Source organism: Centruroides vittatus, unplaced genomic scaffold (genome assembly GCF_030686945.1).
Source record: "Centruroides vittatus isolate TY-2023 unplaced genomic scaffold, ASM3068694v2 contig_911, whole genome shotgun sequence".
Lineage (NCBI taxonomy): Eukaryota > Metazoa > Arthropoda > Arachnida > Scorpiones > Buthidae > Centruroides > Centruroides vittatus.
In genome coordinates, this window is record NW_027122600.1 from 910,414 (window position 1) to 936,072 (window position 25,659).

The following is a 25,659-nucleotide window of genomic DNA, read 5'->3' on the forward strand; positions in this document are numbered from 1 at the left end:
AATTATATATTATAGTTATTAGCAGTATAATTAACATGATTTCATAAGTTACATTAATGAATTTAAATGGATTATAAAAAAATACTGTAAAAAAAAAATGAGCAGCGCAAGTAGAGTTATGAATTTAATATAAATTCCATAAACACATTACTGTGAGATGAATAAACAGAGCAAATACAAATGAAGTGTGCAATGTTATAATGTTGTAAATACCAAAAAACAAACTTTTCAGGAGAGGTGAAAAACACTTTTTCTAGTGAATGCATTCATTTCAATTTTACAATAAAATGGTAAAAAGACTCACTAGGTTACAAATTCTCTGAAATATCAAAATGATGTAAATATAAGCTGTAATGTTTTAGGTGCCAAAAGTCACATGACTTGCACTTTGGCACTTTAAATGTTATGGCTTCACATAAATTCAACTTTAAAATACAGCCACTTACAGTGCCAATATCACCACAATATTTTTTGTAGCAGAAAACATTGCATTTAGAATTCAATTCTTCAATAAAACATATTTAGAGAAAAATGAGATTTACAATGTTATGGCTTTGCACGCTACAAATATCTTTTCTTTTTAAACATAGATGTAAATAGCAATTGTAATATTTTAAGTTACAACATTTCTAAATATGATCCAATTTTATAGTGTTTTAAAAATTTAGAAAATTTAATTTGGTACTTTCAGAATTTTCCATTTTCTACTTCTCAATTGTTTGAATAATCAATTTATGATATATTTAAAATCCCTCAACTTTATACATATAAATTGCTAAAACTTTTAATTTAGGTGTATAAAATAGGCATTTTAAATTTTATAAAACTGCTAATCATTACAGATAAAATGTGAATTATTATTTTATTGTAACACTTTTAACTGCTTCTAACTCTGAGCCTAACTTCATATGTTTCAGGAAAAAACCAAATATCTAAAAAATAGAATTAGAATACGAGATGTACAGATGAAATTATTTTAACAGCAATAATTAATTCAGACTTCAATTTATAAATATCACATTATAGATTCAATTATAAAATTATTCTAACTACATTCCTTATCTCATTACATCTTTTGATATTTGTTCAGTAATATTTGAAGATGAAACATTTATCTTTTTGTCTAATCCATTACGACTAAGAAATTCCTTGCTATGATGAGTTACGGCTCCATGCTTTAGTTGAAAATTGCAAAGTGCTTTCAATGGCTGAATTAATATCTGTAAATTAAATATAAAAATTATTTTAGCAAGGTTTGATTAAATTTACATAAACAAATATTTAGTAATCTTCACTATATTTATTCATTACTAAAGTTTTAAAAACCATATAATTAAAATGCAGATATGGTTAGAGATACTTATTGAAATGCTGACAGATGTGTAAACAACATTATATTCCATTCACAAGAAGTAAATGGGTCCATTGGCAATCTTGTCTTTTGTATCTGCCTCATACATAAACACAAGACTCCCAATGACATTTGTCATTTCGAACAGACATCTTGATTCAATAGAATCTTCTAAATTATTGAATATTAATTTAATTATAATTATTAAATTTATCGAGACATGGCTCCTAATGTCTACCTGTAGGACAAATTACTTGAGTTTTAATTAATAATTAGTAGCATTACTATAGCCTGATGTAATCAGGCAATCATTTGGTATTAAACTAAAAATCAGAATTATAGGATGTTTATATTTGAATCAATTTTATTTTGTCTGTTTCAATGTTGAAAATATATTATCAATATCTTTACAGTAAATTTCTTATTGATTTTATTTTGAATCAAAGCAATTACACAAATACGCTGAAAATGAAAATATATTTAAAATATCCTGTACATTTAATTTCGATCTTTACATGTACAGTGGAACTTCATACTTCAAATGATTCTAACTTCGAATGCTAATGTGTTTAGCTTTAATATATTGGGTTTAGTGATGATGTTTAATGCTAAATTTGACAAAAATTTGTCTTGTAGTCTGAACTACATGCACAGTGGAAAAATATGCTTGAAGTGTAAACACTAGGGCAGTGGTTCTCAAAGCGGGTGCCGCAAGTTTGCCACAAGGGTGCCGCGAAATTTTTAAATAATTAAATTAACATTACTTAAAATAATTAAATTAAAGTATTAAAATAAATAATTAATTAAAACAATTATAAAAAATAAATATTGATTTTTTCTACTAATCTTGTTACGTCGCCACTCGTCTCAGTGACTCGGTAATTGGCTATACGTAAATACTAGAAATAAAAAACGAACTAGTTACTAGTTGTCTGTTCTTCTGCTCTTACAGCGAGTAGAAGCGCAATATAAATGCGTCGAATGCAGTAAGTAGTAGTTATTATTATTGTTATATGTTCAGACAATAACGAAAAAGCATCGTATAAAAATATTTTTCTTCTTTACAACAAGAAAAAATAAATTATTAACTTGTAATTAAATTTTATAATAAAATATTGAAGTTAATTATGTCGTTCAATATCGTGAATAATTTTTTCATTAAAAAAAGAAAACGCGAAGATTCTAATGATCAAGAAGTGGTTACTGTAGCAAAGCTAAGGAATCAATTAGCACTAGTAAATCATCAAAAATCGAGAGCTCATTTTATCACCAGATACCTTTGTAATAATAAATTTTGTTTTGAATGTTTTTGTGTTGTTTGGAAATAAACTGAAAAAGTAAAAGTTTTTTAAAGTAAAAGACTTTTCATCCTTCATATCTTTACTAACCGTAAAAAAGCAAACAAAAAAATAATAATAATAATAATAATAGGGGCGCCGTGAATTTTGTTTAATAATTTCAGTGTGCCACCAGACAAAAAAGTTTGAGAAACACTGCACTAGGGTTTCTCAAACAGAATCTCGAGATCCTGGCTGTTTTTTTAACCTGGAAAATCCCGCAAATTTCTTAAAAGTTCACTTTTTTCTTTTTTTGTGTTAAGGTTGAGGAAATTTTGCAAGTAGAAAGTATAATTAACTCAAACTGTCAGAATACATTTGTATTGATTAATTTTAAGCCTGCTTATTCGTTTTTTAAATTTTTGCTTGTTATGACATCTCACAGATTGTCAATAATCAATATGTATTTGTGGCAGGACCCTGAAAATTCTTTACTTGTCAGAACCTGCAATATCTTGAATAATTGTGTCGATGCTGTCTTAATTTTAACTATGCCCAGTAGCTTCAATAACTGCATTATGTCAGGTTGTGCAAATTGGGCAAGGATAAAAATGAGTACGAACTATGCAAGTATGAAGTTTTTCTTCATAAACCTGATTATTAAAGACAAACGAACTGCCGAATTATCGGACTATAAGCTCGATACCGCTATTAAAGCAGCCAAGGTAGACAAATCAATAATAGTTGAGAGCAAAAGAAACACTGCAATGCATCTTGAAAATGAACTAGAAATCTTCAATGCTACGGGTAAAAAAATACGTAACGTTTGTCTCCTCTTAAATGCATTAAAAACGATTCCAACCATATCCATTGAATTGGAAAGGGCATTCACAGTAGCGAGACTTTTCATTATTAAAATAATAACCAGATTGAGTGATCAGAGTATTGACCATCTTTGGTTTTCAAAATCTTATAAAAATTTACAATATTATTTTGTATTATGTTTTATTTAAAAAACGAAAATTACCTTCTAAGTTAGAAGTTTGATCTAAGTTCATTTTTTCTTTAAATTTTCAACTCGATTCAAAGACATTTTTTTTTTTGTAAGCAGTTTCCAACAAACTTTAATAAATTTTTTCTATTTATGAAAATTTATACATAATTCAAAGGTAATTTTAATATATGTTTTACACAGCATTATTAATATTATGATTTTGGAGGTTGCAGAACGTATTAAATTACTTTTAAAAATGAAAAATAATTATATCATTCGATTTCAAGATAATTTTTATATTTTAAAAATTAATTAATTATATCCCGGGAAACAAGTCACTTTTTCCCCAGAATCCCGGGACAAGCAAAAGACCAGGAAATGAGAAACCCTAGTAAACACAATCTGTTGGGTGCCCAAGTTATTTCTTGCTTGTGCTCTTGCATTATGCTCATATGTTTTCAGTGCTATTTTGCTTTAATTTTGGTGTGTTTGGTTATATATACTGTATTCTGTATTATTTATTGATTTTTAACAATTTCTTCCTGCAATTTTTCTTTGTCAATAGCTTTTAGGCATTCTGTATGTTTTGTATCCTTTAGTTCAAAATGGAACTTTTTATACCACATTTGACACGTTTTCTATGTTTAGGAGCATATTTCCCAAATGCATTGTTTTTTTACAGTTTGTCCTTTCCAAAACTTATAAAACAACATGTATGATATGCTTTTTATCTGAAGATGTTACAGACTTGATTTTATTCAAACAAAATATGAAGTAAAACTTAGAAAATGAGCTTCTAAACAAAAAATACAATCTTGTATTAGCAATAATGTGTTAAATTTTACAACTGTTGTAATTAAATGGCACATGTTATATACAGACAGCTGTCAAAAATATACAAAAACTGACTTTTCAACTTATATAACTTATATTTTATTTCTTAACCATGGAATCCAAGAAGTGTACAGAAGCAATGAAGCCTACCAGGCAAATTGTAATATTGACAATTGATGTGGAAAAAAAGTTATTGTGAAACATGAAAGCAGTACACTTGTGGTAGGTCTGACAGGCATGCTGAAGTCAGCAAGATGCAATTAATGCAATTTTCATAATAAAATGATAATAAAATGATTATACAGTATTTACATATTTTATTTATTATTTTCATGTTTTAATTTATTATTAGAACATTTAATTGTGTTATTTTTACTTTAAATTATGTGTATTTTGCTGTTTTAAGTTTATTGACATGGATATTGTTTAGGGTCTAGGAGTGGATTAATTCACTTTCCATTATTTCTAAAGAGAAAAACTGATTTGGACTTCAAACGGCTTCCTGAAATGAATTAAATATGAGGCAACACTGTATTTGCACAATGCCTTTGGACATTATAACAATAAACATAAACAAATAAATGGAACCACCAGAATATCCAGAAGAGTTATTCAATGTATATATATTTCTACAAACATCTAAATTATCCTCAAGTTTTGAAAATGTTTCCATAAAGCTCATATAATATTACCTAGATACTAAAATATGTTTCAGGTTGATATCAAATTTAAAAATTTTTCTTGAATGACTGAAAATGGAAAGACATGACATGCAGTTTTTAAATCTATATTTAATAGAACAGAAAGTTTGATCATTATGTACTTTTTTTGTAAATTTTCGTCCAATGATGATAATTATGATTAGTTATTTGAAGACATAGTCCTTCCCAAAAAGAGGAACCAACATTTATTAACTATGTGTTCCAGACAATACATTCTTGGCGACTGACCCTTCTTTTTAGGCTACTGGCCGCCAAAAAGAAAGGTCAGTCACTATGTCTTCAAATAACTAATCATAATTATTGCCATTGGACAAAAATTTACAAAAAAACTTTTTAAAGTATTGTTACCAGGGGGCAGTTTTCCTAATCTGCATTTTACCAGCACCTATTTTGTTGTAGATAAAAGCCAAAACAACCTCCAGAAGGTATGATGGAGAATAGAAGACGTCCGTATATCACCAGTTCCTGTTTTTTAAAAATGTTCGTATTTTTAATTGGATGTATTCTTGTGTTTTTAAAGGACTTTTTGGTAGCCAGTAGCCTAAAGAGAAAAGTGAGTCACCAAGAATGTATTGTCTGGAAACACAAAGTTAATAAACAGTGGTTCCTCTTTTTAGGAAGGACTATGTCTTCAAATAACTAATTGTGTACTTTATTAAATTATATTTTATTAATATGCAAATTTCTTTATTTTTATTAAGTAAATATAAAATTATTTTAAAATATATTGTAATACCTGATGAATAGCTGGATTACTTTCGAGCACAGACAATGCCAAAGCAGCTGTCTCTACAGTTGATAATGATTTTTCAGTGGGTTGAGTTCGAATCACATAATCACTTCCTTGAGAAGGGTGAATCTGAACCTTATTCATAGAAAAATTTAAAGTATTTATTTAATATAGTTCAAAATAAAAAGTGTAAATACAATATAGCAGATAGAAAAACATATTTATATTTTTACATTAGCTTTACAAAATTAAAAATAATATAACACTATTTAATATCTTGTGTAACACAAATTTCTTTAAAATGAAGAGGTCAATGAAAGAAGTCCACAAATGGCTGGTTTTGAGTTATCAGTGGTTTTTGTCCTCTGTGCATGTGTTGCCATCTGTTCAGATAAGAGAAATACATTCAAACCTCAGGCTTCGAATGCCTTGCTTTTCAAACAATTCAATTTATGAACAAAATTTTGAATGCCATATTTGCCCTGGTTGCTGTATGATAACTTGTTTGCTGAACAAACTACGCGGCAAGAGCTGGCCACAGATTAGAGAGACACAGATGGTCAACTCCATATACCCCCTGGGTTAAAGAAAGTTGACGGCCCAACCAACCAATGAAGGGACTACCAATTCAAAAGTTAGTGGCATCAAGATTGCCCCACGTCCTTAGATGTCATGACAAACTATCAATGACATTGTTATTCAAATTACATTTCAATGTGCATGTGGGTAAGATACTACTACTGTTTTTTGGTATGAATCGCAACTGAATTTAAATCAAATTAATTAATAAAAACCACGTTAATTGACATTCACAATAATATAAATGACATCCAGGAATCCATGTTTAAAGGTGCTTAACTCAAATTAAATAACAAAAATTTATTAACATATATTATATTATATTTTATAATATTAATATTTAATTTAATATTTATTAGTACTAGGTAGCCAGTTAATTAAAACTAAAAATAATAAAATAATAGTTAAAACTCTGGTTTTTACACCAAAAACTGAAGTCTAATCGATGGAGAGTAGATTCGAGTGGCAAAAAAACGTTCCCAATTGTCCAGCTTTACGTGAACAAATTATGTTGTCGATTTTACAAGATTTTTCCTTGAAGTTTAAAATGCCAGTATTTTTTGCCAGACAATGTGTGCATTTACGTGCATTTGATATTTTACTTGTGATTAAACGAAATAAAATTAGAATTATATTAATAAATCTAATTTTCTTTATTTTGATTTATTTTGATCCTCATCCTATATGCGAGTAAATACGGTATATAAAATGGATATAGATATAGATAATATTATATTGCATTTGTAGGCATTTTTATGCATGAAATACAGCTAAAAAGGTAAAAAAAGGCTTTGTTTTGGGGGTCAGAAATGGATTAATCCATTTTACGTTCTTTCTTATGGGAAAATTTGTTTCGATTTGAGAAGAAATCTGTTTTTGAACAACTTTTAGAAATGAATTAAGTTCAAAATTTGAAGTTTGACAGTAAACATCATGCATTGTGGGCTGTCACAAAAATTTGAATTTTTCAATTGTGGAATAATGGTATATGTCCGAAGTTGTATACAATGTTCCCTCTAAGCTGCGCGACCACGCACTGCTCAAATTGTTGCTGCACACGAGAATTTATGTGCCGCGCAGGCAAGCACGCACACTGATTTGAATTGTTGTTTACTTATTTCTCACTCTGTCTGCAACATGATTATTGCTACGTATATTTTGATTAAATGCATTAAATCATTGACAAAGATAATATTTTGTATGGAAGTATGTTTTAAAATGAATTTTAATCTCTACTTTATAATTAATTATTTTAATTTTTACAGAAAAAAAATAAGATTATATATATATTATCTTATTTTCAAGAAAAGATTATATGCTCAGAAAAATTTTTTGCTCAGAATCTGCTCAGCAAAAATTTTTTTTGCTCAGAGAAGTATATGTTCCGCTCATCTACAAAAAAAATTAGAGAAAACATTGGTTGTATATACTTCTTAAATGCTTGTGAGAAAATGACAAGATAAGAAGGAGGATACAAGTCCATGGGCATATACTATTATGTTGCATAGAGAACATTGTTGCCAGATTTTCAAATAGGAAAGATAGGAAAGTCTTCCTGCTCAATACACTCTTATTGAACCTTGTTTTTCTTTTCATTGTAATTCAACAGGTAAAAAATTTCCTGAAAATATTTTATACCTAATTCCACTTACCAAATAAATAAATAAAGACAACCCTTGAAGAATCTTTATGTCTGGAAACAAAATACATTTAATAAATGGTCCAACAAATGCTTTTGGCCTTACTCGAGGTCTGATCAGGTCAGAGTACGATCGAATTCCAAAATCGAAATGCTTGAAACAGAATGATTTTAAAAAGGTTAAATTAAAAACCTTTGGAACATAAAAAACCAACCGAAACTTAACAGTTGCAAATGCGTGAAATCCAAAACTACACACATAAGGCAACCCATGTGTGCTATTATTTGTGGGTCCGGTATAACAGTAAATAGTAACATTCAATGTGCGTTAGTGGCACTCTGTTCTTCACACAAGTAATGCCAGGCATACAATAATTAGTTACTGTCCTTAAAATTGATGCAACCACCCTTCAGGCCGGCCTTGTATATTTATAGGGCCTCCAGGGCCCTAATGTGGTTGGTATGAAAGGCCCGTTTTATTAGCCTTCATTATCGTATGCTTGGCGTTACTTGTGTGAAGAACAGGGTGCCACTAATGCACATTCAATGTATACATTACTGTTATACTGGACCCACAAATAATAGCACACATGGGTTGCCTTATGTGTGTAGTTTTGGATTTCACACATTTGCAACCGTTAAGTTTCGATTGGTTTTTTTATGTTCCAAAGGTTTTAAATTTAACCTTCTTAAAATCATTCTGTTTCAAGCATCATACTCTGACCTGATGCAGACCTCGAGTAAAGCCGAAAGCATTTGTTGGACAATTTATTAAATGTATTTTGTTGTTGGACATAAAGATTCAGCAAGGGTTGTCATTAGCACCAGTAATTAAGTTGGAAGATATCTTTAAATAAGTAAAGGCATTAAAAGGGCCTATTTATTTGTTTAATACAACATTATTAAGCTTTATTGCAATCAGTTTCTCTAAATAGTCAGAATTAGATAACTCATCATAATGTCAATCATTTTCATGCAAAAAGTGTAGTTTTGAGTTGAAAGCAATGTTTAATCCAAAATTTGCAGATTTAATTGATTTGTTAGCTCTTTGAAAGAATCATAACAACCAAGAAATAAATTTTGGATAACAATATCTTGAATAAAAGTCTGTGACGTTGAATCAACAGTGCATTAACATTGACTGAAACTCTTGTGTGCAACATAAGAATATATGTCCAGAAGCTTTGCACAATCAAAATTGCATCAGCATTTGACCTACTGGGCAAAGAGGATTTCTATAGGACAGAAATCCTCTATGCCCAGTAGGTCAAATGTCATCCTCTATGAGCTCTAAATGTAGGCCACTGAGAAAACTCCAATGTCAAATACTTTGGATGTAGCTTAGTTTCTTTTTTTTTTTTTTTGTATACCTGAAAACATGGGTCTATGGCCTTATAAATTTAAAAGGATTAAGTTCAAGAAGGATATAATATATTTGAAAAATTATCATAATGTATAAATGAATTTACCTGTTTAAGCCTTCGAAGTTCTTCAGTATTTCTATACATTGATTTAGCTTGAGGCCATGTACCATCTAAAATAATAATATTGTATGATATTGGCCCATCTTTAATCGTTGGAAGGTCTTCTAAAGGAGTTGCTTGAGGACCAGGATACATAAGGATAGTATTTGATGAATTGTAAATAGGTCGTAATTTGGTACAACTAGAAGAAATAATTTCAAAAAGTTATCAAAAATTAATTTAAAATATTGATAATGACATGAATTATTAATTATAAAATTGAAATACAAACTTTTAATTAATATAAACAATTGCAAAATTTTGGCTATTAATCTTTTGATCAGAAATTTCTTTTTACATTCTAAAATTTATTTGTATTTGTAAAAAATTAGTTGAATAATTCGAAGAAATCTGATATTTTGAAAATGTTTTTCATATAACATTAATTTCAAGATATGTAGCAGGTAAGATTACAGTTTAGTTCAATGATTACTGAATTATGATTCAAATCAATGAAAATTTGCAAACTTATTTTAAAATTTCTAAACTTAAATCTATATATATAAAAACGAATGTATGTCTGTCTGTGTGTGTGTGTGTTTGTCCTTCATGCATTACCACATCATTTATCTGATTGCCATGAAACTTTGGGAAGTTGTTTAATACATTCCCGCGAAGGTTTGTGGCATATGTGAAGATCGCCATTTCCCCCCTTTCAAAAATATATTTATATATGGATTAAGGCTTTTATGTCCAACAGATGGCGGTAACTTCCGACGACCTAAGTTTGCTTTTCTGTGAGGCATTATGCTTTTCTGTGAGAATGGACCTAAGCAGATCATTTTCTACCTATCTATATAAACAAAATACAACATTTGTTTGTTCCTACCGATTCCTTTGAAATTTTGACACAACGTTGCATTCGAATATGCACGTGTTTTTATATAATATACATGTCGAAATTCTCCCTATGGGGGGGAGATGGACGGGATTAAGGCTTACCGTGAAGAACTCGGCTTCTATTTATACTATTTTACATGCGGTTTTTTGCGTTTTTAATTGCGTTTTAATAGGTGAAGTCAACAGAATATACACTAAAAAGGGATTTTTCGATATTCCCCAGCGGGGAAAGGGACAGGATTAAAACTTACCGTGAAGAACTCGGCTTCTATTTATACTATTTTACATGCGGTTTTTTGCGTTTTTAATTGCGTTTTAATAGGTGAAGTCAACAGAATATACACTAAAAAGGGATTTTTCGATATTCCCCAGCGGGGAAAGGGACAGGATTAAGACTTACCGTGAAGAACTCGGCTTCTATTTATACTATTTTACATGCGGTTTTTTGCGTTTTTAATTGCGTTTTAATAGGTGACGTCAACAGAATATACACTAAAAAGGAATTTTTTGAAATTTCCCCCATGGGGGAAGTGTTACACATTTATAATAGATACATTTTGAGCCACAACAACACGTGGCCGGGTCAGCTAGTTAATAATAAAAATTAATTTATATTTGATAAAAGTACAAATTTTATCCAAGTCAAACAATTGTCAGTTTATATCAGGCTGTATTAATGCTACTATTAACAATTAAATGTTAAGTAATTTGGCCAAGGGGTAAGCATTAGATGCCATATCTCTTGATAAATTTAATAATTATACTAAACTCCATCTCAACACCGGAAAATAATAATAACTACCTCTTAACCTGTTATCGGCGTGTAATCGTTTGTATACATCTATTTTTTGAGTTACAAGTTTGATGAAGAGGGATTACACACCGGTAACAGGTTAAGAGGTAGTTATTATTAATAATTATAATTAATATAGCCCAATATAATCTGGGATTGTTTTGCTTTAATCAAAAAATCAGGTTTTTAGATGCTTATAAGTGCAAATTTTATTTTTTATTACATTGAAAATAATAGTAATATTTACGTGTACGAAGAAAAACGTCTTCCCTTTAAAATCATACAATGACCAACTGGCAAGCATGCTTCTAGCATAGGTGCAGTCCTCAAACAACGTTTCTCCTGAAAGAACAAACTTTTATATTTTTCATATTCATTAAAACTATTGTAACTTTAAAAATCCAAACTAAAAGAATATTTCAAAAATAAATAAATAAAAGTTCTAAAAAATCATTATAGGCTATATATTTTACTCAATGTACTCTGCTACAACTGTATTATTTAAAAGATAACCATTAGAAATGTTTAGAAAAAAATTACTAAAAGTGAAATTTTCTCATTTTTAATAATTTATTAAAGAATAAATCTATAAAAATTATATGTGGTTCAATTATCTTACATTTCACAAATATGTGTAGAATAATACAGTCGACTCCGCATAAGTCGTCACCCGGATAACTCGACACCATCGGTTAAGTAGTCAGTTTTCTGTGGTCCCGGCCAACTTACATAGGCATTAATGTTAAAAAACTCCAGTTTACTCGACATCGTTTAACTCGTCACCACTGGATAAGTTAACATACTTTTGCTGTTCCACACTCTGATAAGTCGTCACCCCCTCCTGAAAAAATTAATTCACTCCGCACATGTGGTGCAAACTCATTTTTTTTCAGGAGGGAGAGTCGATTTATTTAATATATATATATATATATATATATATAAAAATGCCTTAACATTTTATGTACTTTTATGTATAAAATAATAACAGATAAATAAAAAGAAAATATACAATCTACATCAACGTCACACCAGAATCCAAGTTTGCATTTTCTCACGCTAGAGTCATTAAGAATCCTTAGACGTTACTTGCCAACAATTGACAATTGCAAAGATGATGTTTTCAAGGCATTCATGATCATTGAAAAACAAAGTTGAGACAGTTAAGTGCTCAAAACAAACAACACTAAACAAATTTTTCAACTATTTTGGATGAGTTCACAAGCACTTTCAATAGCATACAGCTACCATCTTCAGGTGAAATTCGAATATAATCGTTTTCAATTTTTAGCTTTTGAACAGCTTGTTGATTCGAACGAAGAGGCCAGATGGAACACCAATTTAATTTAAAAATGGAATGTGTACAAAAATTGTACAGCAATTTAAATGATGTAGTGTTTGCAAACAATGCATGTTGAGCAACATTGGAACACTAGAAATGCAGATTATAGTGTTTTAAATTATGTTGTCCATATTTGTGGAATTTCTAGCATTGTTGCGTTGCACGGTGTTAGGGTCGATATATAAAGATTCTCCCAAATGAATAATTCTTTTTGAATATTGCATCTTTTTAGTAGTTTTATTTGAGCTCAGAGCGACCGATAGTCCTGATCGAGCACTTTTTTCGCCATTTCCATAGATGGTCTACTATTTAGAATGTCCTCTTGATGTTCTGTGATGCGAGAGCTTCAAGCTGAAAGTTCTAGCTGTGGCCCCTATGTAGCTAGTCTCTTCTCCTGAACGATCATGTTTTAACGGAATTTGATAAACCCCCGATTTTTCATACAAATTAAAAATGTCTCTATCGTTACATAATAATCTTCTTAGTGTTGGTTGTGTTGAGAGCGGTAAAATGTAACCATTCACTCTAAAAAGCCGTACTATTTTTAGAGATACCAGACCTAAATACGGTAATGAGGGTGTGCTATTTTGCTATTTTTAGCTCCTCTTTGTTAGTGAGAAAAGTCTGTGGAAATAGTTTATTTTTAACTCGATTTCGGAGATAATAAAATTTTGATCGGGAGTAACCAGCCTTTTGCATCGCTCTTCTAATAAGCTGTAATTCTTCTTCTACTAATGCTTGGTTGGAGGGGAGGAGGTAAGCCCTTCGCATAAAGTCGGCGTGAAGTGATTATTATATTTGTTATGGAAAATGAAATTTTCAGTTTTTCATCTACAGAGTAATTGTAAATGGAGGACACAATGTATTGTAAGCCTATACTACTGTATTTTCCTAATTGTAGTTTTGTGGTTTTTCCCGACTTCGCTTTAATCGTCACATTGGATAACTCGACACGTTTCCACTTCCCCTTGGGGTGTCGACTTATGCGGAGTCGACTGTATTTCAAATTAACAGCACAGTTACGTGTTGTTAATAAATGAATGACTATTATACACACAAAATTGTTCATCTGAAATGCTTGGAATTTATCAATAAAGCACTTTTTTGTATATATTACTTATTGCTTTTAACCCTTAGTTTCAATCTTAAATCATGGTAACCTAACTAGTTTAATAACTTAGGGCTTAACACACCAATGAATATGATTTTACAAAACAAAATTTATTTAATGTCTAAATTGCACAGTAATATAAATAAAAATAAAAATAATTGAATTTAAACTAATATATACTAACGTAACCAAAATGCATTTCGGACTCCTTTTTCTGAGCCCCTCTTCAGTTGGGTTATGATGGTTGGTAAGAAGACATTAATATAAACAGATGACGTAATAACAGAGTATAAATATGTAAATTAATTGCTATTGATGCAATAATAATAAGCTTTTTCATGTTAGAGATGTCACTGAATTTTGATTGTTGATTTGCATGATAATGTCAGCACAGCTTTTTAAACATGATAATTAGTAAACTGTGAATTCCCCAGAGGCTTTAATGTGAGTATTAATCCATCAACCTTACAGTATAATAACAATGTGGTTTGACATTAATTGTGTAAATTTATGTAGTAGAGTATGTTTATGGCCGAATCAACCATAGAAAAGATAGAAAAGATGGAATCAAAAGTACGTAGGCTTTTTTTCAACCTCCGATGGTCCATAAAAGAAAGACGAGTAAATTACAAAATGAATTTATTACCAAAAGTTAAATACAAATATGGTTACTTTTCGACATAATCACTGTAAAGATTGAGGCACTTGTCATATCTGTGGATAAGCATTTCCATTCCCTCTTCATAGAATGTTGCCGTCCATGACTTGATATGGGCCCTAACATTGTTTTGAAGATCATCATTAGTCTCAAACCTCTGCTCTCCTAGCCACTTTTTCCATTCAGGAAAGAGGTGAAAGTCACTCTGTGCCAAATTGGAGCTATATGCTGGGATTTTTAAGGTGGTGAAGACTTCTACTTCACTTATAGAGATGACCTTTTATTTTATATTTATTGTAAATAACTGCCAGCCAACTGTAATTTTAACTTTAACTAATTATTTATTTTATTTTTAATTCATATTACTGTACAATTTAAATATTCAAAAAATTTTGTTTTGTAAAATCATATTCACTGATGTGATAACCCCTAAATTATTAAATTAGTAAGGTTACCACAATTTGCATTGTACAACAACTTTTTATTTTATTTATTTATAATTTTTTAGGTTTGCCCATTGTGTAATATGCATTCTCTTATTTAAATTAAGTCAAATGCCCTGCAGTTATTCCTTACTTGGATTTAATCTGATGAAGAACTATTAACTAGCTCAAAAACATTAGTTTCTGCTGGATATTAAAAGGTTTTGTATATTGAAAAAGCATTAATATGAAGAAAAAAATCATAAAATTACATTAAAGTAAGGGCTTAATCTCAAATTTGGGTTTGAGTATTAGCACGTTGGCACTACGTATTAAAGAATATTTTTTGAAACTCATATATAAAATCTTTCAATTTGATACAAATGAGAAAATTCTAATAGATTTTCCATGCCAAATTCTAAATTAAATAAATCTAATAAAAAAAGAATATAAAGTAAAATATAAGTTTTTCATGTTCATTAAAATTCATTTGTTTCAACTTACCTCTCCTGGATGTTGCAGAATTATAACAAAGCTTGATACAGCAACAGGTTCTGCTGGAAGAAAAGGACACCAACACACAGTTTTTGGCCTCCTAGAACATATAATTTTTCATTAAAGTATTTTAAAAGTAAGATAAAGTATCATAAACTTCAGATAAACTAATCAATTCTATTAATGATTATATTATGTTGAATCTATTAATAATTAAATTGTCAAAGATCTACAAATCCATCAGTTAATTTACATTGAAATATTGAAAATCCAGACTAAATGAAGCCATATCCTATCTTGATTTTTAAATATACATGTGAATTAGCATTTTAAGTACTGTAAATTCCAAACAAACTGTAATTCAAGTTTCGGTGTTCTAAGTTCAAGCCAGTATTTTACAAGGAATGTAGAAATACTTACAAAGATTCAAACTATAATTTACAGAATTGCTATATTTAAACAAAAAATATACTAATCATAATTTAAAAATTACAAATTTGGAATGAAAGTTAGAATATCAGCAATGCAAGTCTGAAAGAACATCAACAACAAAGTTACAATTGAAAGGATTAATTATTATTCATTTTTCAATTGACAAATCCAGATTTTTCAAATCTGAATTTTTGACACTTCACTGTATTTACTAAATGAATGTCTTCATTCACGTAATTATATTATAAAAATAGACGAAAAATAAATTTTCAATCTGATCCTACTTGTTGAGGATAAACAAATCTTTAAACTTTAAAACGTTATAAAAGTAACACAGTAAAAGTAAAAAATGAAAAAAAAAAAAAAAACTAAATGCAGAAGTACTTTTAATAAGCCAATGATACCTCTAAATGCATTTTTCATTCATATTCAGAAGGCCTCTTCAGTAGAGTCAGTGGAGAATACACAGCTTTAAACTTTAACAACATCACTTAACACAATTCGTATCTCACAAAGTTACAATTATATCCTCAATGAAGATTTCCCAACACGCAGCCACCAGCACACCCATATTTAAATTAACAACATTACTTTGCGCAACTATTACAAAGTGTTCTTTTACTTTTCTTTTTACAGTATTTTTCTCACTATAAACAACTTTATTGACATCAATTTTATAATTATTAATATTACAATGGCAATAAACAGGAGAATTATTATTTTTTAATCTTACTGAAGTTAGATAACAGTGTACAGTACATCATACAGGATATTGCACATAGACTTAAATATACCAGTATATATATATATATATATATATATATGATAAAAGTGTATTATTTTCTATTGAAATCTGGGTTCCCATATATATATATATATATATATGTGTGTGTGTGTGTAAATTTAAAAAATAATAATCATACAACTTTATTAAAAACAAGCAATTGTTTATTATGACATCATCACAATGCCAGGCTGCAATTTTTAATCATATATTTAATTTATTTAATTTAAAACATATGCTCTCCACCCAAATTAGTACTGTAGTGTCTTGCTTCTTTACATCATACTTTTCCTTTAACAATAGAGTCATGCCAGTCATACATTACAGGTTGACATTCAAAAATCCAGCCATCAATAATCTGGCTCCATCAGATTTCTGACATGCTTTTGGAGCACATTTTCAAATGTACCACATTGGTGCACCACTGTTTTCTGGAGGTGCCTAACTAAAATTCTGTAGAATTGTTTTATTTAGTTGATGAACATTAAAATCTCATTTGTTTTTCATTTAGTGTTTAATTTTCTTTCTTTATAGGATTATACCAGTAGTCATTTTCTGTTAAATATATACAGCATATATAATCATAAAAAAATCCAGCATTTTCAAGAAACTGGCAACCTCCGGACCTGAGGAGTCCCAGAATTTTGAATGTCAACCTGTAATTGCTTTCAGGAGAAAGTTTTGAATTGAAATAATATGACTTCTGGTTTGCATTGGACGTGACGTTCGTATAGAGTTAATCGGGACCTCCTGCCCGTAAGGCTTCCATATCTGCTCTCGTCTTTCATCTAGCTAACTCCATTCTCGAGATTAAGGAATGAAAGATAGATGGACAACAGTGAGAATTTATAGGTCTGCAACTTGAAAATACATTAGAACAATAACACAAATAAAATACATTATAAATGTCATTTTGGGAAGTACAGATAAGAAAACTTTATTATTTATTAAAGAAAAAAACAAACTCCTCTGTTTTTAAATAAATATGGTCCTATTGCTTTCTCTCCCTGCCTTTAGTTCAAATTGTTTAATGCAAGTAAAATATTTTTTTAAATCACAATTTTTTTAATTGTCTAGATCAGTGGTCCCTAAATTATGGCATGCATTGCTAGAAGCAATGCATGCCATAGTTTTAGGGACCACTGATCTAGATTTTTAACTTCGCTGATTAATTTACTATATAATTTTAAGGTTCTGAAAATATAGTTCATCCAATGTTTACAGATTTTCAAATGCTGAATTCATTAGAGGCTTTGAATTTCTTCATTTGGTTTCATTATTCTTCATTTTTACATATTTTAGAAAAGATAATTTGTTTTATAAGTCTAATGAATCAAAATGAAATAAGCTTTAAGATAAGAATTACATCTTAATGCAAAATTTCCAGCAAAGAAATTCAATAGTCTAATGTTTTCGGCCACTAATTTATCATGCTTTAGAGAAGAAATAAGCTTTATTTATGTCTGTGCATTTTTACAGTTGTATCTTTTAATTTTTTCCCCTAAAGTTAAATAACACTTTTAATTTTAATTTAAAAACTTGGATATAACCAATTTGAATGCATTCTAGTGTGAAATCGGGGGGCTGTGGGATCCCGCTCATGGATTCAGGATGGACATAGTTTATTTTGTTTTAAAGATCGTCACGATCTTTGTAACATCAAGATTCCTGACATCAGTTAGGATAGAAAAGAAAAATCATGTCCTAAATTGCAACATTTTGAAAATTATACCAATCCAAGTGGCTTATGAATCCGGGAGGGATTTGAATTCTTTTGTGGATAAGACAATAAAACTAGACCGAAACATTTTTATCATGTATAAACATATTTATTTAAATTCAATAATATAAGTACAGTACCTTCAAAAAATGATAAATATAAACACAACACAAATGTTAAACAATCTCTAAAATGCCAAGGGTCTTATCGAATAAATCTACAATAAGTATATTTTTCTTAGCTAGTTTACTGACATATCAAATTTATCTAAAATTGAAGAGAGTTTAAAGGTTTGAGAAAATGCAATACCTCATTTCTTTTCTTCTGAATCATTGACGGGGCTGGCTGCATTTTCCTGTATTTGGCGAGAAAACTTTCTTTTATTCAGACACCAACTTTCTTGGAAGTTATGTTTCCAAGTCCAGCTCTCTGGGCATTGGGGTAAATCCTATTTATAGGATATTTGTCCGACCAATCACTTTGGGCTATTCAAGTCATCTGAGGAGAGAAGCAACAAGAAACTTCTCTGTGAAGTTGATATCAAAATCAGCATCTCTCCTCAGGAGCTTCCTCCAAAATCGAAAGGAAGTTCATTTGTGACTAACGCAAATGTTTCCTGTTTAACAAAATTTTAAAATTTTCTATTTAACCTAAAATATTGGCCCCTAGGTTCTCACACTAAAAATACAGAATTTATTTTTAACAGTAAGGAACTTTTTTATAATAAAAGTACACAATTCCAGCATTCTGTTTAGGACACATCTACTAGTGAGATATCTAAAGAAAGCAAAATTAAGAAAAAAATGCGGAATTGTGTACTTTTACCATTTTTATACTACATATATTATATTTCCATTATTATGTAAATTATATTGCAATGGTATCAAGAAAAAAACAAAAAAAAACAGCTGACAGCAAGCTGAACAATGTAATGCTACGTGCTAATCATAAATATAGATGGTATACCATATAGATTATTAGGTTTAGTGGGTCTATACAACAACTTTTGCATTTTCAATGAGATTAAAAGTAGAGATATTAAAGGTATGTAGTAAACATGGACCTCCCATCATTCATTGGTACAATCAGAGAGAAAAATTTTCTTGATATTTAAAACTTTTAGCACGTAGATACTATTTCCACGCACGGTTCATTTTGTTATTTTCGCACATAAATCCAATAAACACAACAGTATTTGAATAAAGCTACATTTCACATTGAAAACAAACACAATATAAAATGTAAGGCACGTCTACATTGATTCCAGCTCCCAAACGTATCATTCACAGCTTGAATTAAGTCCTGATGTTTGATAATTTTTGATATTTAGCACTAAAGACGGTATAAGTTTAAATATTGAGATCATTTTATAAGAAATTGAAAGGACAAACCTGCATTTTAAACAACATTCTCTCATAGATGGTGGATCTGATGAAATTAACGATAATTCTTCTAAGACTTCGGATAGTTCGTCTTTTTCTGATGAATTTGACATTTCGAAAATATCGGTTCTGATGAAATAAAAAAACGTAAACAAAATATTAAGACCGTATCACGTCTGTCACGTGTAAACTGTAAATTCGTCACGTGTTCGTTTAGTAACGTTGCCACACACGTAAAACATTTATTTTTTATAATAGCTAAAATGCAAAAATAAAAAATATTAATGTATACACATTATTAAATTTTATTTTTAAATTTTTAAATATTTTTATTATATTTTAATTAATATGATAAACTAATCGTTTTTTATTTGAATTAAATATATAATATATTATGTAATTCAGTGACATGCCGTGACTAGGACGGCCGGATGGCCGAGCGGTAAAGGTGGCAGCCTACCGCTCTGGGGAACCCGGGATCGAATCCGAACGGGTCGAATAATCCCCAGGAATTTTTCGGGGGGGTGGTCCGTTCGGATATGTCGGGCCCCGTCCCTCACCACCCGGTCGCCCCATTGTGGGCCTGGCCGAACCCATAATGGGCCTACTAAAGGAGGCCCTCTTAGTGCCCACAGGGCGGAAAGAGTTAAAAAAAAAAAAAAAAAATGCCATGACTAGGGAATTCGATCCCGGCCCTTATTTCTAATCCCGGGGTTTCGGATTATACTTAGTCAATCCCGGGATGCCAGAATTATTTCGGTATTGAGGGTTAATAAAAAATAAGAAAGTCTTACAGAAATCAGCTCTATAATCAACAAATCAAAATTTAGACAAAAATCAACGTATTTTACTGTATACACCTAGCTAATCGGATCATTCTAACTAATCAGACTAACCAGACTTAAAATCACTCAGTGTTCATGTTAAAGTTATTCTTTTTCAAGCATCAATGAGATCTCTTTAATTAATCCTATAAATATTTAAGCTCCATTACTATTCGAATGATATATTATTATATCAAGCTGAATTTTACATAATTTGAAACTGTGATTACAAATATAACTGAAAAATATTTTCGATATCAACACTAGGCCATAATTATCAAATCAAAATTCTTAAAGTATAAATTTTTCTAACATTTTCTAATCGAGTAATACGTAATAATACTTTCATCTATTAGTCTTGCCATATTCTACTTTCTATATTTACATCCATTTAGTTTCATCTAATTACACTTAGAATGTAAAAAAATCTACCAACAAATTAATTTGCTAATAAAGGGACTACTTGCTAATTGAACTTTGTATTCTTCTTTGATGTAGTTCTACGTTTTAGCACTAAATTGGTAGACATGTCTAAATAACACGCTTATAAACACTAAAAAACATAAATGTTTCGAAACTAGAACTACATAATTATATGCACAAATAAATTAGTAGTCCAATAATACATACTTTCACTTATATCGAAGTATTATATCCAAAGATAGGTTCTCGCTAATTGTCGAAAAATAAATTATTTTCAACTTTTCTTTCTGAATTTAGAACTAATTCACAGTAAACTTTACGCCTTAAAATATCCATTAAAATCAACGCAAAATGTATGGATCCACGTAATAAAAATTTGTCGCAGTGAACTTCGAAAAAAAAACGAGAAACACCAAACCGCACTCTACAAAAATCTGCCGCCAACCGATTCATATAGGATGCTCCTGTGAAAAATTTCATCACATAACGAAAAGTTTTTGAATAAACGCTTAAAAAGTTTAAAAAAACCCGATTTTTAGAAATTTCGCTAGAAATTAAAAGTCATTTTTTTCGTTATTTTCATATTTCTTGTAGAAATTTAATAGCGTAACGTGAGAAAAGAAATAATTTTAATAGTAACGTTAGAAAATTAGAATTTGTTATATTTTTAATGGCCGCCGCCATCTTAAAATAGAAAGTCCGCTAGAAATAAAAAATTATTTTTACGCTATTTCGATCTTTGTTGAATTAAAAATAATCAGGTATTTTTACTAAATCGGCTTGATCATCACGCAAAACGCAACAATATCGGCAACAATACATTTTTCCATTCTTTCACTTTCTTTGTTGTAGGTGGGCGATTTTCGAATGAGAAAGAAAGTTTTGCGATTTTTTGCTTTATTTCTTGAGAATAATTGCTTCGGATATAAATGTGAGTAATATTTTGGCTGATTACACGATATACTGTACAAATATTTTAATATAAATAGAACTACAGGTTTAGAAATTTATCATGGAGTAACCATAAGGTTCTTCAAGTTGAGTAAGAGCATAGAATTAAAATAAAAATATCCATTTAAAGATAAATTTCAATATTTTAAACTGATTTGGAATATTCTACAACCGTTTAAAATATGCGTAACGTGAAACATTGCGTAACGTAAGAAAGGAAATATTTTTAATTGTAACGTCCAATAAATTAGAATTTGTTATATTTATAATGGCCGCCGCCATCTTGAAATTAAAAGTTCGCTAGGAATTAAAAGATATTTTTTTCGCTATTGTCATAATTTTTGTAGAAATTTAATAGCGTAACGTACAAGAAAAAATTATTTTAATCGTAACGTTCGACATATTAGAATTTATATTTCTAACAGCCGGTGCCATCTTGAAATAGAAGGTTCGCTAGACATTAATAGTCATTTTTTTCGTTATTTTCATATTTCTTATAGAAATTTAATTAACGAAACATTACATAACTTTACAATCGGAATATTTTGAATCGTAAAGTTCTACAGATTGGAATTTGTGCTATTCCCAGTGGCTGTCGCCATCTATTTTTAACTTTTTAATGTTAGATTCGTATTTAAGTGGCAATAATTAATTAATATAAAAATTAAAATTCTTAGAGGATTTTTCCCCATTAGGTGTTGCAGAAAAAGGCCCAAGGAGTTAAAAAAGCAATTCTTAGTAATTTCGTACGGTTTCGAGTTATTTTCTACGTGAGACTTTTTTTATGCGGTCCCTATTCACCGCATAAAAAAATATTTTTTTAATTGTGTTGCGAAAACTATTTTTTATAGCCACTCGTGAAGTTTCGCGCGATATTTTTTTATGCATTTTCTTTTATGCGGTCCCTATCCCTCGCACAAAAACAGGTTTGACTGTATTGTATATATTGCACTTCAGATGTGTTTGAAAGGCTTTATTTTAAATTAAAGATTTCCTTTGTTGTTGGAATTTTAATACTTTTAATTTCATTAACTTTTTTCATTGAGAAATGAACCAGCAACGAGTTGCTCAATTTCTCGGCTACATTAAAAAGTTTGGTGGCCCTATCTGTTATCATATTTTATTAAAATATTTCTTATATTTTTAACTATTATAAAATGGCGGAAAGGTTAATTTTGGGGTACAGACGAGTTTTATTTAAAAAAAATTGAAAATGCTAATAACGAGTAAAATCATCACTAAGTCTGACCATACTGACCCCCATTATCTTTCTACCCCTCGACCTTTAACTGCCAAAATTTAATATCATCGATTACTTTAATAATCAAACCACCCTGCAAAATTTCAGAAAGTTTGTTCGCCCACTTTTAAGCTTAAGCACCTTTTGTCGAACATTTCTGAAATTTGTGAATTACTGTAAGACACTCTGATAGCATTACCTGGCGTGCAAAGGGCCACAATCATTACAAATCCCTCTTTGGATTTTCAAAAATACAGATAACATTACTTTAGAATAAATGAATGATTCGACATTTTTATAATTTTATTTATTAGAAAACAGAAAGCATTATTTTAACTTAAAAAACATAAAGTAATGTTGTTTCTAATGAACATTATTATAATAAAATAATCCTTTCTGAAATATTTCTAACCGATTAATGTTTTTACGTAACGCGTGACGTAAAAATATGACGGGATCATAATACCTCACGCGTTCTAAACAATACATTCTAACAATACGTAACGAATTGTTAGAATGCATTGTTGGCGTTTTCTATTGTAGGTGGCTATTGTTAAGCGTAAATTTGTTCGAAAGTTCCGCGTTTCTTTGAGATTTGAGAAAAAATTGTGATTAAGTAAACTTCAGTAATGTACGGGAGACAGAAAGGCTCTCTGTGTCGCCTTTCTCTTAGGCCCGCTCGAGTAAAGAGATGAAATTTCCCGTCGGCCTTTTTATTCGAGTTACTCTTTACTCTTTACTCAAACTAACTGTGTTCTGCATCCTTAAGGTTCGCTCGGATGAAGACGAAGACAGCAACCCATTCTAATAAAGCCCGCGTAAGGCGAAGAGGCCCGCATAGGGCGAAGAGGCCTTCTAGGGCGAAGAGGCCCGCATAGGGCGAAGAGGCCTTCTAGGGCGAAGAAGGAAGATAAAGAACGGGTCGAAGGCAGCCGTTGACACCGTTCTAATAAAGCCCCGTAAGGCGAAAAGGCCCGCGTAGGGCGAAGAGGCCTTCTAGGGCGAAGAACGAAGACACAAAAACGGGTCAAAGGCGGCCGTCGACACCATTCTAATAAAGCCCCGTAAGGCGAACAGGCCTGCGTAGGCGAAGAGGCCTTCTAGGGCGAAGAACGTAGACACAAGAACGGGTCGAAGGCGGCCGTCGACACCGTTCTAATAAAGCCCCGTAAGGCGAACAGGCCCGTGTAGGGCAAAAAGGCCCGCGTAGGGCGAACAGGCCCGTGTAGGCGAAGAGGCCTTCTAGGGCGAAGACGGAAGATACAAGAACGGGTCGAAGGCAGCCGTCGACACCGTTCTAATAAAGCCCGCGTAAGGCGAACAAGCCTGCGTAGGGCGAAGAAGGAAGATACAAGAACGGGAGGATCCAAGGCTCCCTGTGTTTTGCATCTTTAAGGCCCACTCGGGTGAAGACAACAGATGGTGAGGCTCTTTGTGTTTCGTTTCTTTAAGACCCGCTCGAGTGAAGAGGTCGACCAGAGATGGAGAGGGCTTTCCGTGTCCCGGTTTATTAAATCACGCGCAGGGCAAGTATTTTTTTTTTTTTTGTTGTTGTTTTTGGTTAATGAGGTTCGGTATCTGATTGAACTAAATTTTGTGACTCTAACGTGCATTTTATTACGACCAGGTGTATTTATAGATTTCCATCTTTCTTTATTACTAGTTGTTGTAATATTGCATTTCTTAGTTCAGATAGTAATAATATGGTGAGTTTCGAATAGCTGAATTTAGAGGTAATTATGAATATTTTCATCGTGCAAGTTAGGAAGAATTCAACTCGACAAGTGATGTTGGTCACTTGTGGAGTTGGATTCTTTCCAACTCTTGGTGGAACTCTGAAGCAGCCACCTCCACGTGGTGAGTTCTGGGTTGTCGTTCGTCTGGTAATGACGAATGGCAGGCGAAGAGCTGCTCGTTCCATTTTATCCATTGGGCGCTGCTGCGCAGCTTTCTTATGCCGATTGACGTTGAAAACCCAAAGTGTTTTGGTGTTTCGTTGAAAAAGTCGAGTACAAAATCAAATTTAAACTTATTATAAACTGCTGATAAGTAATTTACAATTGCCCTTTTTGTGATTTATTAATTGTAAAATTGAAATATTTCAATTTTATTAAGTCAAGTTTACAAGTCTACAGCGAAAGCGGCAAAGACGTAGAACATTATTGCATCAAAAGCGGTAGCGCTGGCGGCTACGCGTAAGAAGCCAATCGGAAACGCTAATACATCGGCCAATTATATGAACCGTCACACTTGCGAGTGCGGGATAGAATCTTCGTTCCGATGTCAGATATAAGCTATGCAGCCGTTTACGGTCGTACTATCGTTTGTGTTTGTGGTCTATCCATCGGTGGCAGCGTCCTGAAGTATCCGCTGCCACCGACGCCTCCCAGAAATTCGGTCAAAACGGCTGTCCTGGACGTTTCGGGAAATTCGACCAAAGGCCCGTCCCGCTTTCTCTCACCCCAAAACGCGCGCTTTGTCCGACTCCGTCAACCTAGCACGATGTCTTAGTGTAGCTTCCACCAGCTAAACCTGGTGAGGTTGGTGCTGTGTAAAGCCCATGCCCCAATGCCCTCTGGCTGCTTTATACCATTCA

General features: G+C 31.1%; 1 protein-coding gene across 1 annotated transcript; it reads right to left on the bottom strand.

Moving 5' to 3' along the window:
* Positions 1-246: 246 nt before the first annotated feature.
* Dtwd2 (DTW domain containing 2) lies at positions 247-19,844 on the bottom strand. The gene is made up of 6 exons (XM_067281141.1): positions 19,635-19,844; positions 15,317-15,407; positions 11,530-11,624; positions 9,596-9,791; positions 5,915-6,043; positions 247-1,220 (listed from the first exon to the last, which is right to left on the bottom strand). The coding sequence occupies exons 1-6, from the start codon at positions 19,736-19,738 to the stop codon at positions 1,059-1,061; spliced, it is 777 nt and encodes a 258-aa protein (XP_067137242.1). The 5' UTR covers positions 19,739-19,844; the 3' UTR covers positions 247-1,058.
* Between the last annotated feature and the right edge of the window lie 5,815 nt (positions 19,845-25,659).